Raw genomic sequence first — 17014 nt, 5'->3', positions numbered from 1 at the left:
ATAATGGGTAAATAAATGTGTTGTACTAAACTACTTTTGTTGCCTGTTTAAGCTTCGGACAATCCACTACAATAATGTACACTAATATTAGCTACTTGGTATAGGGTACACTACCTAACCCTCACCTGGGAGTATGCAACTACTAAACTATATAGCTTAATAGTCGATTATATACTGGGTAGGTCACACAACCAAGTAAATACTGGGTACATATTTGGTAGTGCGTACTTGGTAGGGCGCACTACCTCATACAAACTTGGTATAGATGCACTATCTAGCCCTCACCTGGAAGTATGCAACTATATAGTTTAATAGTCTATTAAGTACTTGGTAGGGCACACAACCAAGTAAATACTGGGTATATATTTGGTAGTGCGTACTTGGTAGGGCGCACTACCTCATACAAACATGGTATAGATGCACTACCTAGCACCCACCTGGAAGTATGCAACTACTAAACTACATAGTTTAATCATGTACATGACTTAGTGGTCTATTATGTACTTGGTAGGGTGCACTACTTCATACAAACTTGGTATAGGGTACACTACCTTGTACTCACCTGGAAGTATGCAACTACTACACCATGTTTAATAATGTACACTAATATTAGCTACCTGGTATAGAGTGCACTACGTAGCCGTCACCTGGAAGTATGCAACTACTAAACTATATAGTTTAATAGTCTATTATGTACTGGGTAGGGCACAAAACCAAGTAAATATTTGGTAGTGCATACTTGGTAGGGCGCACTACCTAGCACTACTAAACTATATAGTTTAATAACTTACACTTGGTAGTCCATTACATACTTGACAGTGCACACTACCTAGTAAGGACTTGGAAGGGAACGCAACGTACTTGGTAGAGCGCACTAACTCATACAAACTTGGTGTAGGTTGCACTACCTAGTACTCGCCTGGAAAGTATGCAATTACTAAACGGTATGGTTTAATAATAGTACACTCAGTAGTCTGTTACGTAGTTGGAAGACCCACGACCAAGTACATACTGGCTACATTTTTGGTAATGCGTAGTTGGTAGGGGGCACTACTTTATACAAAGTTGGTATAGGCGCACAACCTAGCACTCACCTAGAAGTGTGTACCTACTAAACTATATAGTTAAATAATGTACACTTAGTAGTCCATTATGTACTTGGCTGTGCACACTATACAAGAAAGTATATTGTGGGTATATACTTGGTAGTGCGTACTTAGTAAGGTGCACTAGCTATAGATGCACTACCTAGCACTCACCTGGAAGCATGCAACTACTAAACTACATTATAATGTACATTTAGTAGTCCATTATGTACTTGCCTGTGCACACTATACAAGAAAGTATATTGTGGGTATATACTTGGTAGTGCGTACTTAGTAAGGTGCACTACTTAATACAAAGTTGGTATAGAGTGCACTACCTAGGACTCACCTGAAAGTGTGAAACTACTAAAACTATATAGTTCAATAATACACAAGTAGTAGTCTACTACATACTTGTCTGTGCACACAAACCTAGTAAGGACTTGGTAGGACAGAGCACATAGTGACGACGTAGTTCTTAGTGCACACTAACTAGCGCTCACTTGGAAGCAGGCAACAACTACTCTACAAAGCTACCAAAATACTTCTGTATGTACTTGGTAGTACGCACACTACTAAACTACTAAGTGACTACTAGATAGTATTAGTTAAGTAGTGCGCACATAGTTTAACGATTTGTACTTCCTGACCATGTGGGCATGTGACCATGGCGTTCCGTACCTGAACCAGCTCCTCCCGGAGCTTGAAGATGGGCAGATTTTGTCTCTGTTGCAGGATGGACAACTCAGTCTTCATGCCGTAGGACACTTGATTGCCTCCAAAGGCGTACTTCTTCCATTCCGGAACGTTGATGGGCAGAGCGCCGATGCCTCGCATGTTGGCGGCGATCTGGCGGCCATCATCTGCGGCAAGGGAGGAGGAGGTGAGACCAAAGTCCAACAGCAGGTCTCTCGGGCATCACGCGTCTGTGTCCTCACAGTCCGGCATGGGGTCGATCCAGTTCTTGTGGAGGCCGGTGGGGATGGCATCCATCTCTGCCGCACGAGCCGACTGCTTGAGCTCCCGTCTCTCTTTGGCCAGAGCGCTCTGCATCATGGCCGCCTGGGACAGCGAGCCGTCGGGGTTCTAAAGAGGGAACAGGACAGCTGTCAGTGGAACAAACAAGTCTTGCGTGATAATGTTCCCCACCTTCACGATCTTGACAGGACTCATGCTGGTGCTCCACTTGGTCTGTCCGTGCAAGAAGGGAGGCTCGTCTTCCACCAGGTCGATTTCCACGTCCTCGTCTGAGACGTGGTCAGGTGATCAATCGCCGGTGCTCCCAAACTCGGCAGACTTTTTGGACCTTACCTTCTTCGTCGTCGATGACCGGAAGGATTCCCGTTTCCTCGTCAAACTCGGGGAACTCCTCCTTGGCGAGCACGTTGGCGGCGATCATCTGCAGGAGCAAAGGAAGAGGGAAGGTTCCTCGTTGGATACTAGAAATGGACCGATACGTTTTTTTCAGGGCCGATACAGATTATTAGTAGTCAAGGAGGACGATAACCGATATATTAATTTGCAGTAAAAGTTATTTAAACATGAATATTATATGTCAGTAAACATCTGGACAAGACTTTAAGTTGTTTTTGAACATTATTTTTTAGAAAGGTGGGAGCAGTAGTGACATAATGTTTGATGTTGTGTTTAATTTATCATCAAGAACATCAACACCTTTATTACGTGTGTCTAAGACAGGGGTGTCAAACTCATTTTAGTTCAGGGGCCGCATGGAGGAAAATCTGTGCACACGCAGGCCGGACTATTAAAATCATGTCATTAAAACTAAAAAATAAAGACAACTTCCGATTGTTTTTTTTTTGTCTTACTTTGGCCAACAATAGAACAAATACAATCTGAAAATATTACAATAAAAACATAGAAAAAAATACCGGCAGCAGTAAAGTTTAGATCCATGAAGAAAAGGAGAAAGTGAATGAATGTTTATAACTGGATACATTTACATATGCATAAAAATGTGTTTTCTTTTGTATTATTTTTTAAAATTAATTAACGTTTATGACAACCTTTTTAAAAAACACAAAGTAGAATGTGACCTATAACAAAATAATGTATACATTTACCATTTGTTTTCAAAATAGTTACAAAAAAGTGGAACCCCAAAAATTTACTTTGGAACCCCATTTTTATGACTTGACAGGGACCCCCGCTTTGAAAATTCCTAGCGCCAACACTGATGGAGTATTGGTGCGTGCAAAACAGCAGCAGGCGGCTGTGGCCTGCGGGCCGGTTCTAATACTAATCAAAATATCATCCCGGAGGCCGTTGATAATTAATTTGTGGGCCGGATCTGGCCCGCGGACCTTGACTTTGACACCCCTGGTCTAAAAGGAGCATCATCAACATTTGATTTGAAAATATATAAAACCTCCTGGAAAATTGGTTAAAAATATGTCGATTCCCTACATCACAATAACTCATCTACTCCATTTTATAACACTTTATGGATTTAATACACTGTAAGTTTTCAGAAATATGGTCAATATTTAAATAAAAACCATTGTGGGCTTCTTCACGTAGATTATAGTTGAGATTTTTCAAGATAATTTCTTCCTGGATGTTACATAAAGTATGAGAATGTGAGAGCTGCTGCCTGCTCTTTTTTAATTATATAATCATCTCATATTTGTCAAGATATTTACACAATGATTTAGTCGCAAAACTCAGCGCTCTCCGCTAATGAACCCACACTTCAAGTATTGCAGACAGAGGCTCGTCGAGCAACCCCATCGCTGCGATAGTCAAAACGAACAAAACGAGACCGGTAAGACGCTAGGAAGAAGGACAAAGACTGGATTCCCTGGCAAAAATAGAAAGTTTTGACAGGTAAGCAGAGAAGATGCACTTTAGGCGAACAGCACTGCATTAGGAGAGAAAGGGGGCGAGAAGGAGTGGCCACATGAGCGCTGCGATCGAGTAGACCGGAGAAGCATATTTGGGGAGAATTATTGACAATGAGAGTCATTCTTATTCTTAAAATAATTAAACCAATAAAACAATTTGGCTTCAGCAAAAACAGAACTTTTCTGGCTATTCACTAATTATAATTTTTTGGAATACTAAATACTGCTATCATATGTGTATATATTGTTTCTCCAGTAGGTAGGGAGGTACTTTTGCCTCATCCTTGACTTTAAGCGTGAGTGAAGAATGCACTACTGACCTGGGAGAAAGAGATGATACAGTACTTTCTCCTCACAAAAGCTACCTGGTGGTTGTTTGAGCACACTGCAGCTAGCCCGGGATAGTTCCATTCCTTAGTTTCAGTCACACGAAGGATTCTCACAGGAGTGAGGCAAAAATACAACCTTACCTACTATACTGATATAGTTCTGTTGTAGTTGTAAAAATAAAAAAACAGGGAAAAAAAAGGCTGATACCAATAACAATGAAAACGCCAAATATCAGCGCAGATTAGGGCTGGGCGATATATCGAGTTATATATCGAGTATACCGGGTTTGTCTCTGTACGATATAGAAAATGACTATCGTGATATTCGAGTATACGTTGTCACGCAGTTGCTTTTAGCTGCGGGCATTACACTACAGGCTTTTCTCACTCTTTCCTGCGGAGCAGAAAGGTAGCGGCATGGGTAACGTTAGCTGTGATGCTAGTGGAGCGGTGCGAGTGGTAATATGAGAGAAAGAAGGTGCGAATCTGGTAACAAATGAAGGAAGAATTAATTCCCAAGAAAAACAGCACGGGGTCCATCGTCTGGCGGTGGTTTGGCTTCAAGCGTGAATATGTTAAACAGACAACCGTAACATGTCAAGTATGCGGCAAAAGCGTTGCTACAAAAAGTAGCAGCACTGCTCATTTGTAGCATCATTTGAAAAGTCACCCGCTAGAGAATGAAGAGTGCTTCAAACTCCGCATGTCAACATCTCCTTTCGGTGCCACACCCACAAAATGCCGAAGCAACCATTTCCACATCAACACCGTATGAAAAAAATAGTCAACAGAAGGAGATAACGTCCGCAGTAACCTACCACATAGCGAAGGACATACACTATTTGATTTCCTATTATGCAGCTCATTTTTATTTGACAGTTATTGAAATATCTTGTGTGACATCATGCACAAAAGTGCACTTTATTTGTATTAAACTATTGTAATGGCGTTCTGTACAAAAATTGCACTTTAATTTAGTGTTGTTTTGATATGTCATCTTAGTGACATCATGCACAAAAGTGCACTCATACTTTGTTTTAAAATGTCTCTGATAATCTTACACTTTTTTTTTTTTGAAATGACATGAATGTTTGTGCCACTGCTTAATAACTGTTTAATAAATATAGATTTGGTAAATTGACTTAGTTGTGATTTCCCTCTCTGCATGAAAGTTTAAAATGAGCATATATTAATGCAGTATGAACAAGAATGTTTTAATGTAGACACATAGAATCATCATACTGCTGTGATTATATGCATCAAGTGTTCATTCAAGGCTAATGCAAAATATTGAGATATATGTAGTGTATCGTGACATGGCCTAAAAAAAATCGAGATATTAATAAAAGGCCATATCGCCCAGCCCTAGCACAGATAATCGGTTGATCTCTACGGGAAGTCTGGAAGGTCTACCTGCTTTATTTCCCACTTCTCCAGGTCCGTTATCTTGGCCATCCGTTTGCGCTCGCTGGTGTTTTCTTCCGTTTCCAGCACTATGGCTTCCACGGGGAAGTCCGGGTTCCTCATGGCGTCGTGGTCGGCATCAGCGTCGACATCAAACGTCCTCCTCCGGTTGGGGTTGAGGTCCTCTCCGGTGTCCTGGTCCACATCCTGGAAGGAAGGAACATCAACGTATCCATGGGAAGAATCTTCCAGGAGTGATTTGTGTCCTCCGAGGTCTGACCTTCATGCTGAGACTGGCCTTTGTTCCTCTCAAGGACAGCACTTTGACCTTGACCTTTTGGCCTCTGCTGACCACGGCGGACACCTCCGCGATACGTCCTTCCCGCCGAAGCTCTGACACGTGCACCAGGCCTTCCCAGCGCTTCCTGCGGAGCGAGGAGAAGGTAGGAGCTCTTCCAGCTGGACGGGAAGGCCACGTGGACCCTACAAAATAAAAGCCTGGCTCACCTGAGGCCTTCCAGCTGCACGAAACATCCAAACTGCATGACGCTGTTCACTTTGCCGCTGTACACGCCGCCCGCCACGGGAGTGTCGGACAGAGGAGGCTGCGCGACATTCTCCAGGGCGTCGTGTCCGGCCGGGCTTGGAGGTCGGTCGCTCCAACGGGACGCTCTTTTCCGTCGCCGCTTGAAGCTCGGTTCTCCTTCACACTCTCTCGAGTCGGAATGATCACGCTTATGAGCGCTCTCTGTGTTGCCTTGTCCTCCTCCACTGTAACATTACGATAGTACACGCCTAATATTAGCATGATAATATAGGATAATTTCTTCTAAGATAGCACCACATATCGAAAGCTATGATATTTAGGTACAAATAATATTCGTTAAAATGCTAGCACTAACATGTTAAGGTTAGTATGCCAACATAAATAAATAAATAAATGATAAATGGGTTATACTTGTATAGCGCTTTTCTACCTTCAAGGTACTCAAAGCGCTTTGACAGTATTTCCACATTCACACACACATTCACGCACTGATGGCGGGAGCTGCCATGCAAGGCGCGAACCAGCAGCCATCAGGAGCAAGGGTGAAGTGTCTTGCCCAAGGACACAACGGACGTGACTAGGATGGTAGAAGGTGGGGATCGAACCCCAGTAACCAGCAACCCTCCGATTGCTGGCACGGCCACTCTACCAACTTCGCCACGCCGATTAGTAGAGATGTCCAATAATTTTAAATGCTTTAAAATTTAATATCGGAAATTATCGGTATCAAGAAGTAAAATTAATGACTTTTTAAAACGCTGCTGTACGGAGCGGTACATATTCGGTAAAACACGGACGTAGGACATACTTGCCAACCCTACCAATTTTCCCGGGAGACTCACGAATTTCAGTGCCCCTCCCGAAAATCTCCCGGGGCAACCATTCTCCCGAATTTCTCCCGATTTCCACCCGGACAACAATATTGGGGGCATGCCTTAAAGGCACTGCCTTTAGCGTCTTCATAACCCGTCGTCACGTCCGCTTTTCCTCCATACAAACAGCGTGCCGGCCTAGTCACATAATATATGCGGCTTTTACACACACACACAAGTGAATGCAAGGCATACTTGATCAACAGCCATACAAGTCACACTGAGGGTGGACGTATAAACAACTTCAACACTGTTACAGGAATGACAAACACATTTCGGGAGAACATTTGCAGCGTAACACAACATAAACACAACAGAACAAATACCCAGAACCCCTTGCAGCACTAACTCTTCCAGGACACTACAATGTACACCCCCCGCTACCACCAAACCTCAAGTCTCAAGGTTGGCAAGTGTGCTCTAGTATACTCTGGACTGAAGCTGTGTGCCTTCATTGTTTTTGTAGCTGTTTTTTTGAGGCATGTTTAAAAAAAATAAAAATAATAATGCACTTTGTGAAAGTCAAAGTATAGTAATTGCCATAGTTGTAATGGGTATCAGGATTATTTCAGGGAGAGCATGTCCCAAATTCCAAGCTGTTTTGGGGCATGTTAAAAAAAATAATGCACTTTGTGACTTCAATAATAAATATGGCAGTGCCATGTTGGCACTTTTTTCCATAACTGTAGTTGAAGTTGTTCTCTTATTTTGAAAAACTTTGTTTTTGATTGATTGATTGAAACTAATACGTTTTTCAACTTGTTTAAGTCCGGGGTCCACGTTAATCAATTTGTGGTAAAGTTACATCGTTTAATGCAGGGGTATCCAAAGTGCGGCCCGGGGGCCATTTGCGGCCCGCAGGTCATTTTTTAACGGCCCCACGGCACATTTTAAAAATACGATTGAAAAAAATAAAAAACATTAAAAGTGGTATTTAAAGAGCAAACAGGTGAAATGTAACAAGAAAATGTAGCAATGTTTACTCTAATCACACAAAGCTGCCATGTAGGCTGTTTCTTTCTTTAAAAAATAATAATGAATCAAAATCAATGTCATTATGAATTATTGACCTATTCAAGGCTCCAATTACATCACATTAAATATTTTGAGATATTTTTTGGGGAAAATATTGCATATTTTGTGTTTTCCATGTAAAAAAAACGAGCTGTTTTTTAAAGAAGGGCCTAAAACGAACAAACAAAAAACATAAACAATAATAAAACTTATAATTGACAGATAGATCTGAAGTTGATCTCGAGATTATTGTGTTAAAAGTAAACAGTAAAAAAATATATATATAATTTATTTTTTAACACTTTAATGAGTAGGACCCTTTTGGATCCCCTACAATTTTAGTGAGAATAGTTTTTTAGTGTCATTGCTCAAAAAATAATAATGAATTAAAGTCAATGGTGTTATGAGTTATTGACCTTTTTAAGGCTCCAATTATTATATAATCTCAAATATCCCACTTAAAAATTTTATTGGGTGAAAATATTGCATATTTTGTGTTTTTTTCATTAAAAAAAAGGGTTTTCTTTGGCAAAAAGAGCATACAATTTCAATCTTTAAAAAATATTATATTGACAGATAGACCTAATGTTGATCTAGAGATTTAAAAACTTTAATAATAACAGAAATAATAATACTGAATAATGACACATTTTTTTTTATATTTTTTGGACCCAAACCCTTTGGGGTCCCCGGGATCAAGCCTGAGTGGAAGCCTAAATGTATATTTTTTATACATATATTGTATTGGTTTTTAAAATAAAAAATATCAAAATGGCCCCTGCTAGCTTTGATTTTTCAATGTGCGGCCCTCAGTGGGAAAAGTTTGGACACCCCTGATTTACACGATGAGTCGGGTGTGTCTTGACCTCCGCCGATTGGAACCCAGGTTAAGAACCACTGGTCTACACACTGTGTCTGCTTGTAAGTACTCCGTGATTGTGCGCTGCGAACATGCTCGTCTGCTCGTAAACCAGCAATTACACGACGTGACGACAGGGGGGGAGGCAGGGGGTGGTAGACTGGCGGTATAGTACCGAATACGATTCATTAGTATCACGGTACTATACTAATACCGGTATACCGTACAACTCTACTTTCCACCAAGCCAAAAGCCTGAGTTTTCAGCTCGTTGTCCAGCGCGACTCTTAAGGCGCCAGGGAGTAAACTAACCCGGCGTGTACACTTTGAGGCATGAGCATCTCCAGCTCCTGCATGGCCGCTGCAGCAACTTGCTCGTCACTTTTACTGAAGGGGCGATTCTGGCCAAGACAAGAAAAGACCATTTTAAAAAAGGCACATTTTGGAAAACAGAAGATGATTCTAGAGAGAAGTGCGCTACCGTCCACATAGGATCATCAGGTTGACACAGAGCAGGATATTTATCTTGTAGTTTTTCTTTCTCACTCATGGTTTTCACATCCTTTTGTTCTGTTGCGAGCACAGTAGACATTGATTTCAGTTTGTAAACAATAATATAGCGAGAAAATAGAAGGCGTCTACCTTGGCTGGTTGACGCTCGCATCGTTTGAATAAGTCGAAATAGGTTAGCGATGAGCGTTTCCTGGAACACAAAATGTATTTTAGAAACGTCTCTGGAAGACAAGCGAAACGTTAAAATACACTCACTGTAAAATCTGCTCCATTTTCTGCGAGGGCCGCTTTAAACTTGTCAAATGTTGGATGTTTCTCCGCCAGGCTGATGATAAATTCAGCTGGCAAACGATGACAAGTGTTGAGAAAAACAGAACTTTGACTAGTTAGCTGACAAACTGCCTCAGTGAGACATTCCTCAACTTACCAAGATCCTTCTCGCTTATTTCGAGATGGTTTTCTAATTCCGTGCACACTTTAGACACCAAAGATAAATATTCTAAGCGTTTAATTTCAGTCGAGGCCGCCATGTTGTTTGTTAGTGTTGACCCGGAAGTGCAATTTCACTTCCGCTTTTGAGCTTCAACGTTTCACACAGGTCGCCCCCTTCGGCCTGGCGTAATATAACAACAGTACGCTTTCTAATCTAAACGCGATGAAATATAAAAAATATATAATTTAACAACCCGCAGCACATTTTTTTTTTCATTCATGTTTTATTTATTTATCTCCTTCATTAATGTGCATATTTGATCAATAGACAATTAAACCTCAGCAACAAAACACACATTTACACACCAATGCCTGAGAAGGAACAGGACGAAGAAAATCTTACATTTTCCTGCCCCCTTCAACATAATACGTAGTCTTACTTAATGGATAGCATACAAACCAAACAAATACATCCAAATATAATGAAAACAAACAAAAAACACAACAAGTGCAAAACTTCATGAAGTACAAACCGAAAAAATAAATTAATAAAGAGAAAAAAAAAACATAAAAAAAGTGGAATAAAAGAGCAAACAGGTGTAATGAAACAAATATTGACACTAATAAAAGCCATGTAGGCAGTTTTTCCTACCGTCAAGCATGGTGGTGGACTGGTGGTAGTATTATGCTCTGGGCCTGTTTTGTTGGCAGATTTTGGTGCTTTACAGAGAGTAAATGGGACAATGAAAAAGGATGATTACCTCCAAATTCTTCAGGACAACCTAAAATCATCAGCCCGGAGGTTGGGTCTTGGGCGCAGTTGGGTGTTCCAACAGGACAATGACCCCAAACACACGTCAAAAGTGGTAAAGGAATGGCTAAATCAGGCTAGAATGAAGGTTTTAGAATGGCCTTCCCAAAGCCCGACTTAAACCTGTGGACAATGCTGAAGAAACAAGTTTGGACACCTTTGATATATGCAGTACTCCCGCCACCCCCACAGGGGTCAACAGCGAAGGATGTGTCACGATGAAGCAGCAGTGGGGCGAGTATAAGAAGACTACTCATTCAACCCTAGAAAAAAAAAATTGCGAAAATCGGACTTTTAACAACGACTAGACAACAAAGTATGAACGTTCCGCCCCGAGCAATTGCTGGAGTCATTGTTTCCTGTTGGACATTTCAAGCGACGGACATAGTGTTCTAGACCAGAAGCAACCATGGTAGAAATCCACAGGTGTAAGCTTCATTTCAAAACTTGGTCAAACATTTTACCACAGAACTTTGTGATGTGATGTCAGATGAAACAAAAATTTAGCTGTTTGGCCACAATACCCAGCAATATGTTTGGAGGAGAAAAGGTGAGGCCTTTAATCCCAGGAACACCATTCCCACCGTCAAGCATGGTGGTGGTAGCATTATGCTCTGGGCCTGTTTTGCTGCTAATGGAACTGGTGATTTACGGAGAGTAAATGGGACAATGAAAAAGGAGGATTACCTCCAAATTCTTCAGGACAACCTAAAATCATCAGCCCAGAGGTTGGGTCTTGGGTGCAGTTGGGTGTTCCAACAGGATAATGACCCCAAACACACGTCAAAAGTTGTAAAGGAATGGCTAAATCAGGCTAGAATGAAGGTTTTAGAATGGCCTTCCCAAAGTCCTGACTTAAACGTGTGGACAATGCTGAAGCAACAAGTCCATGTCAGAAAACCAACACATTCAGCTGAACTGCACCACTTTTGTCAAGAGGAGTGGTCAAAAATTCAACCAGAAGCTTGTGGATGGCTACCAAAAGCGCCTTATTGCAGTGAAACTTGCTAAGGGACATGTAACCAAATATTAACAATGCTGTATGTATACTTTTGACCCAGCAGATTTGGTCACATTTTCAGTAGACCCATAATAAATTCATAAAAGAACCAAATTTCATGAATGTTTTTTGTGACCAACATGTGCTCCAATCATTCTATCACAAAAAAATAAGTTGTAGGAATTATTGGAAACTTAAGACAGCCATGACATTATGTTCTTTACAAGTGTATGTAAACTTTTGACCGCGACTGTAAATATACATACAGTATATACACATATGTGTATTTATGTATATATATATATATATATACACACAAACATATAAGTATATATACATACACGTATGTATGTGTGTGTATATATATATATATATATACACACACACACATACATAAATGTGTATATACGTGTAACATGACACACACACAAATGTGTATATGTATACACACATATATATACTGTATATACACTTATACATATTCACACACACACACACACACACACACACACACACACACACACACACACACACACACACACACACACACACACACACACACACACACACACTAGGGAAGGGATTCATAAGGCCCCATTTCTAGGTGGATCTCACAGATGCTACCTGGTGGTTGTCAGAGCACACTGCAGCTAGTCCTGAATAGTCCACTCCTTTCAGTGTAAGGATTCTCACAGGAATTAGGCAAAAATGCAACCTAACCTACTGTATACATATGGCATGCATTTAACACTTTAGTGACTGAAACCCTTTTGGGTCCCCAGGACCTTAAGTCTGTTGTTTTTGTTTTTTTAAAGAAACTTTCTTTGCTCAAAAACAATAATGAACCCAAAACAATGTTATGAATGATTTACCTATTTAAGGTTCTAATTAGTTCACATCAATTATTCCATTTTGAAACATTTTTGGAGGGGGGAATACTGCATATTTCATGTTTTTTTCTAATAAAAAGAGGGTTTTCACAAAAAGGACATAAAACATAAAAAATAAAATAAAACAAACTTCATGTCAACAGATTGATCTGAAGTTGATCCATGTATATTTAGGCACTGAAAGTAAAAAAAAAAAAAAAAAAAAAAAAAAAAAAAAAAAAATATATATATATATATATATATATATATATATATATATATATATATATATATATATATATATATATATATATATATATATATATATATATATATATATATATATATATATATATATATATATATATATATATATATATATATATATGACTTACTTTTAACACTTAAATGACTGAGACCCTTTTGGGTCCCCAAGACCATTAGTCTTTAACTGTCATTGCTCAAAAAAAACAAAAAACAAAAGCAATGTTGTTATGAATTATTTACCTATTTAAGGGCCCAATTACTTCATATAAAATATTCTGCTTCAAACACTTTTGGGGGGAAAATATTGCATACTTTGTGTTTTTCTTATTAAAAACAGAGGGTTTTGACAAAAAATGGCATCAAACATTAAACCATTTTTAACTTTGTCAACGGCTAAATCTGAAGACGATCTAAACATATTTAGGCGTTGAAATAAAATTTAAAAAAATCATAATATGTGACTTTTTTAACACTTAAGATGTTTTGGGTCCCCGGGACCTTTAATGTTCATCAAAATTGAGGCAAGCCCTAAGAGTTACAGTATATATTATATTGGTTCAGAAAATCTGCGATGAAGCGGTGACTTGTCCAGGGTGTACCCTGCCTTCCACTCGGATGCAACTGGGATAAGCTCCAGCCACCCCCGCGACCCTGACAGGGACAAGCGGCAGAAAATGGATGGATGGTTCCGATAACAGAAAAGACCAAAATGGCCCCCGCATACTTTTGATTGATTGAAACTAACTTTTATTAGTAGATTGCACAGTTCAGTACATATTCCGTACAATTGACCACTAAATGGTAACACCCGAAAAAGTTTTTCAACTTGTTTTAATCTGGCTCCACGTACTTTCATTTTTTAGTGTGTGGCCCTCAGTGGAAAAAGTGTGGACATTGATGTACTACGCCATGTAAATGGTGTGTGTGTGTGTGTGATAATGAGATTATTTTGTAAAATAGCCGATGATAAGGTTTGACGGAGTATTAACAACTGTGTTAGAGTCCATTCAGTAACCTTATTCGTTTTCACGACTTGGCAAAAAACACACCTAACTATTCTTTGTGTCAAAGTTAGCAACAGGTTAAGACCATTTTGCATTTAATAAAAGACATTTTTACAAACGGACTAGCAAGGATGTGTGTATTTATAACAACGTTGTATTCACAGACAGGGAGATTAAAAAAAGCAAAACCTCAAGGTTTTCAGATCTTATGAACTGCGGGACGTTTTTACAAGAAAAATAAAATAAATAGTGCTGTTTCACACACAACACAGACGACAAACTTCATGATTGACCAGTGAATCAAAACTGTCAAAAAAAAAAGAAGTGTAAATGTGAAGTTACCATAGTAACCAGGACCAAAGTTTTTAACGGCGTCTGAAGGCTCGCGAGATCCTCCAGGCGTTGGGTTCCTCGTAGCGATTGTACAGAGGCTCCAAGCGTTGTTGTTTCTTCTGCTTGCTGAGGCGGGTCGGGTCAGACACCTTGAAGAAGGCTGGAGCAAACTCCACCAGCCAGCGCGGGTCGATGGTGGTCACCTCACGCATGTACTCCTTGGTGGTCAGCACCAGCTCGTGGTACACAACCCTGGGGGAAGGGTGGGAAGAAAAGTTACGTGTGGAGAAGTTCTGCTCTCAAATAACCGCAAGGACGTTTTTCTCACCATTCGGGCTGGCGGTTGAACAAAGCGCTGGAGGGGTGGATGTAGACCACCTGCTGGTCGATGAGGGTTCTGTAGCCCTCCTGAGGGTCCTTCTTGGCCGCGTTGCGGAAGAAACCGCTGCAGATTGCTTTCTGCACCCGCACGGTGGCCTTTCCACACGAGACCACATCCAACTTGTGTCTGGGAAGAAGTACAGTGGGAAATGTGATGAAGTCACCTAAGACCATGTGCGCCATCACCATCATCAGGTCTCTCACCTGTCCATGATGCCCAACATCTGCTTGCGGATGTCCTGCCCTCTCCTCAGCGAGCGGGCCTGGATGAAGTTCTCGTAGCACCAGGGGTTAGAGAACTTGTTGTTCTTCCACGAGTTGTAGACGGCCAGCAGGGTGAGATGGTCGCCTTCGGGCTGGTGGAACTTGGCCTTCTTCTGGTCAGCCAAGGCCTGCTTGTCCTGCAGCACAAAGACAAAAGTTGACGAGAAGCTGACGTGAATGTAAAAACGTTCCCTTGAGGGAAGGCAGCTGACCTTTGGCCTGTAGAAGACGTTCTGCACGGACAACATGGACACGATGGTGAGCATCTCTTCACTGCAGCCCAGATGTACGGACATGATCAACATCTTACACAACATGGGCTCCAGAGGGAACTCTGCCATCTAGTGGACAACAACATCACGACAGGCGTCAGCGGCGGTCCTTGTAAGAAAGAACGTTCTTTCAACGTGTCCACTCACCCTCCTGCCCAGTCGTGTGAGCAGACCCTCATCATCCAGAGCTCCCAGAGTGTAGAGCTGCTCCATGGCTGTGATCAGCGTCTCCATTGGAGGAGCGTCCATGAAGTCGAAGGAGAGGAGGTCGTTGATGCCCATGGCCTGGTGGAGGACACACAAACATCTCAGTATGTGGCGTAACACAGTGTGCGTGTGTGTGTGTGTGTGTACCTTCAGAGAGAGCACCGTGCTGGCCAGGTTGGTCCTCTGGATCTCAGGTACGTTGGTGGTCAACATCTCATCCCTGTAGGCCCTCTCCGTGTAGAGGCGGTAGCACTTCCCTGGACCCGTTCTGCCGGCTCGGCCCGCCCTCTGCTTGGCTTGAGCCTGCGAGAGTTCGTCACGTGCTTAGATGTGACGGACAGGAAGTGGCGCAGTGAGCTTGAGCACGCGAGCTACCTGTGAGATGGGCGTCACCACCAGCTGGTCGATGCCCGTCTTTGAGTTGTAGACTTTTTGCTTGACAAAGCCCGGGTCCACCACGTAGTAGATGCCGTCGATGGTCAGGGACGTCTCAGCGATGTTGGTAGCTATGACGACCTGAGACACGAAAACACAAAGGAGAGCTGTTGCACAATACAATCAGCAGCAAAACAAGCATTATTATTCCATGTTATTGTCTTAGACAGATCTATGGAGGTTAAGTTGTGTCTTTAATACGAAAGCTTGTTTTTGTACACAATTTATTTAACATAATTTTTTGCGTTTGAATTTTGCGAACTGAATTTTTTTATGTCAAATTATGCTAACAATTTCATTTTAAAAAATTGTTAGCCTTATTCAGCAAATTAAACAGACCATCTCAAAAACGGAATGAACTTTAGTTTTTTTTTACTGAATTGTATGAAAGTCAGAATGTACATAAAATACAGAATGTGGGATTTATAATATTAACTATGAACAATAAAACACTGAATATTGAGAATATATGAACATTGCGCCTCTCCTTCCCAGACCACCTCTTTGATCGACATATTTTATATTCGAGCAAGAACAACAAAGATGCAACAAACACGGCGAAGCATAACCGGCAAGAGTAAAAAACACCCACATATTGGATATAATATCCCTGTTCTGCAGAACTTTTGTTGTAGAAATCTGCCTTCATCTGACACTCGCTGTCAGGCTTTTTTTATCTGTAAACAAGCACCGCCCACTCTGCCCTACTCTGCGGGTAGTGATGGGTTGATGAGGCCTAATGAAGCGTTTCGACACATTGCAAAACTGTATTGATACTGTGTCGATACTGTGTCACTAAATACTGACATCTGCTGGACATTAAAAATCCCTACAGGCAACCTATGGACCGACTCAACTGACACTGATTTTATGACCTAGTATATACAATAATATAAACCAAGTCATTGTATTTCATTTAGGATTATTTCATATCTTCATTTAAATAAAAATATATTTTTATCTTTTTTAGATAGTCAATAAATAATGTGAACATGTATCGTGACTAGGATGGTAGAAGGTGGGGATTGAACCCCAGTAACCAGGGGCCGTACTTATCAAGCTTCTTAGAGTGCCATTTTACACTTAAGTCCTGAGAATTTGCGAAATTTAGTCCTACTCTCAAACATAAGAATAAAAGCTTTTTATCAACGTTCTTAAGTCTAAGAATCACTCCTACTCTCCACGATATTTAAGAGACCTTCAGAGGTGTCTTAAGTGGTTAGGAGTTGCCAGCAGGGGATGGCACTGAGGTG

At 41.0% G+C, this 17014-nt stretch overlaps 2 protein-coding genes across 3 annotated transcripts in view; both read right to left on the bottom strand.

The window, feature by feature from the left end:
- The window catches only part of LOC133656097 (ATP-dependent RNA helicase DHX8-like), a 34913-nt gene extending 24813 nt beyond the window's left edge, over window positions 1–10100 (bottom strand). The window contains exons 1-12 of the mRNA XM_062056915.1: window positions 9914–10100; window positions 9742–9827; window positions 9616–9676; window positions 9455–9543; window positions 9286–9374; window positions 6190–6453; window positions 5963–6107; window positions 5692–5889; window positions 2397–2484; window positions 2235–2332; window positions 2024–2171; window positions 1767–1948 (exon numbers count right to left, since the gene is read on the bottom strand). Coding sequence (XP_061912899.1) covers window positions 1767–1948; window positions 2024–2171; window positions 2235–2332; window positions 2397–2484; window positions 5692–5889; window positions 5963–6107; window positions 6190–6453; window positions 9286–9374; window positions 9455–9543; window positions 9616–9676; window positions 9742–9827; window positions 9914–10016 — 1551 coding nt within the window. The 5' untranslated portion in view covers window positions 10017–10100. The remainder of the gene's footprint in view (window positions 1–1766; window positions 1949–2023; window positions 2172–2234; window positions 2333–2396; window positions 2485–5691; window positions 5890–5962; window positions 6108–6189; window positions 6454–9285; window positions 9375–9454; window positions 9544–9615; window positions 9677–9741; window positions 9828–9913) is intronic.
- A 3847-nt stretch (window positions 10101–13947) lies between these two features.
- Window positions 13948–17014, bottom strand: part of dhx8 (DEAH (Asp-Glu-Ala-His) box polypeptide 8) — a 37607-nt gene continuing 34540 nt past the window's right edge. For both annotated transcript variants that reach the window (XM_062056914.1, XM_062056913.1), the window contains 7 exons: window positions 15702–15842; window positions 15474–15629; window positions 15267–15404; window positions 15060–15188; window positions 14788–14984; window positions 14531–14710; window positions 13948–14454 (listed from right to left, as the gene is read on the bottom strand). In XM_062056914.1, the coding sequence (XP_061912898.1) occupies window positions 14235–14454; window positions 14531–14710; window positions 14788–14984; window positions 15060–15188; window positions 15267–15404; window positions 15474–15629; window positions 15702–15842 (1161 nt within the window). In that variant the 3' untranslated portion in view covers window positions 13948–14234. The remainder of the gene's footprint in view (window positions 14455–14530; window positions 14711–14787; window positions 14985–15059; window positions 15189–15266; window positions 15405–15473; window positions 15630–15701; window positions 15843–17014) is intronic.

The sequence above is a fragment of the Entelurus aequoreus genome, linkage group LG08 (assembly GCF_033978785.1).
Source record: "Entelurus aequoreus isolate RoL-2023_Sb linkage group LG08, RoL_Eaeq_v1.1, whole genome shotgun sequence".
Lineage (NCBI taxonomy): Eukaryota > Metazoa > Chordata > Actinopteri > Syngnathiformes > Syngnathidae > Entelurus > Entelurus aequoreus.
This window is presented reverse-complemented; position numbering and strand designations above follow the sequence as displayed.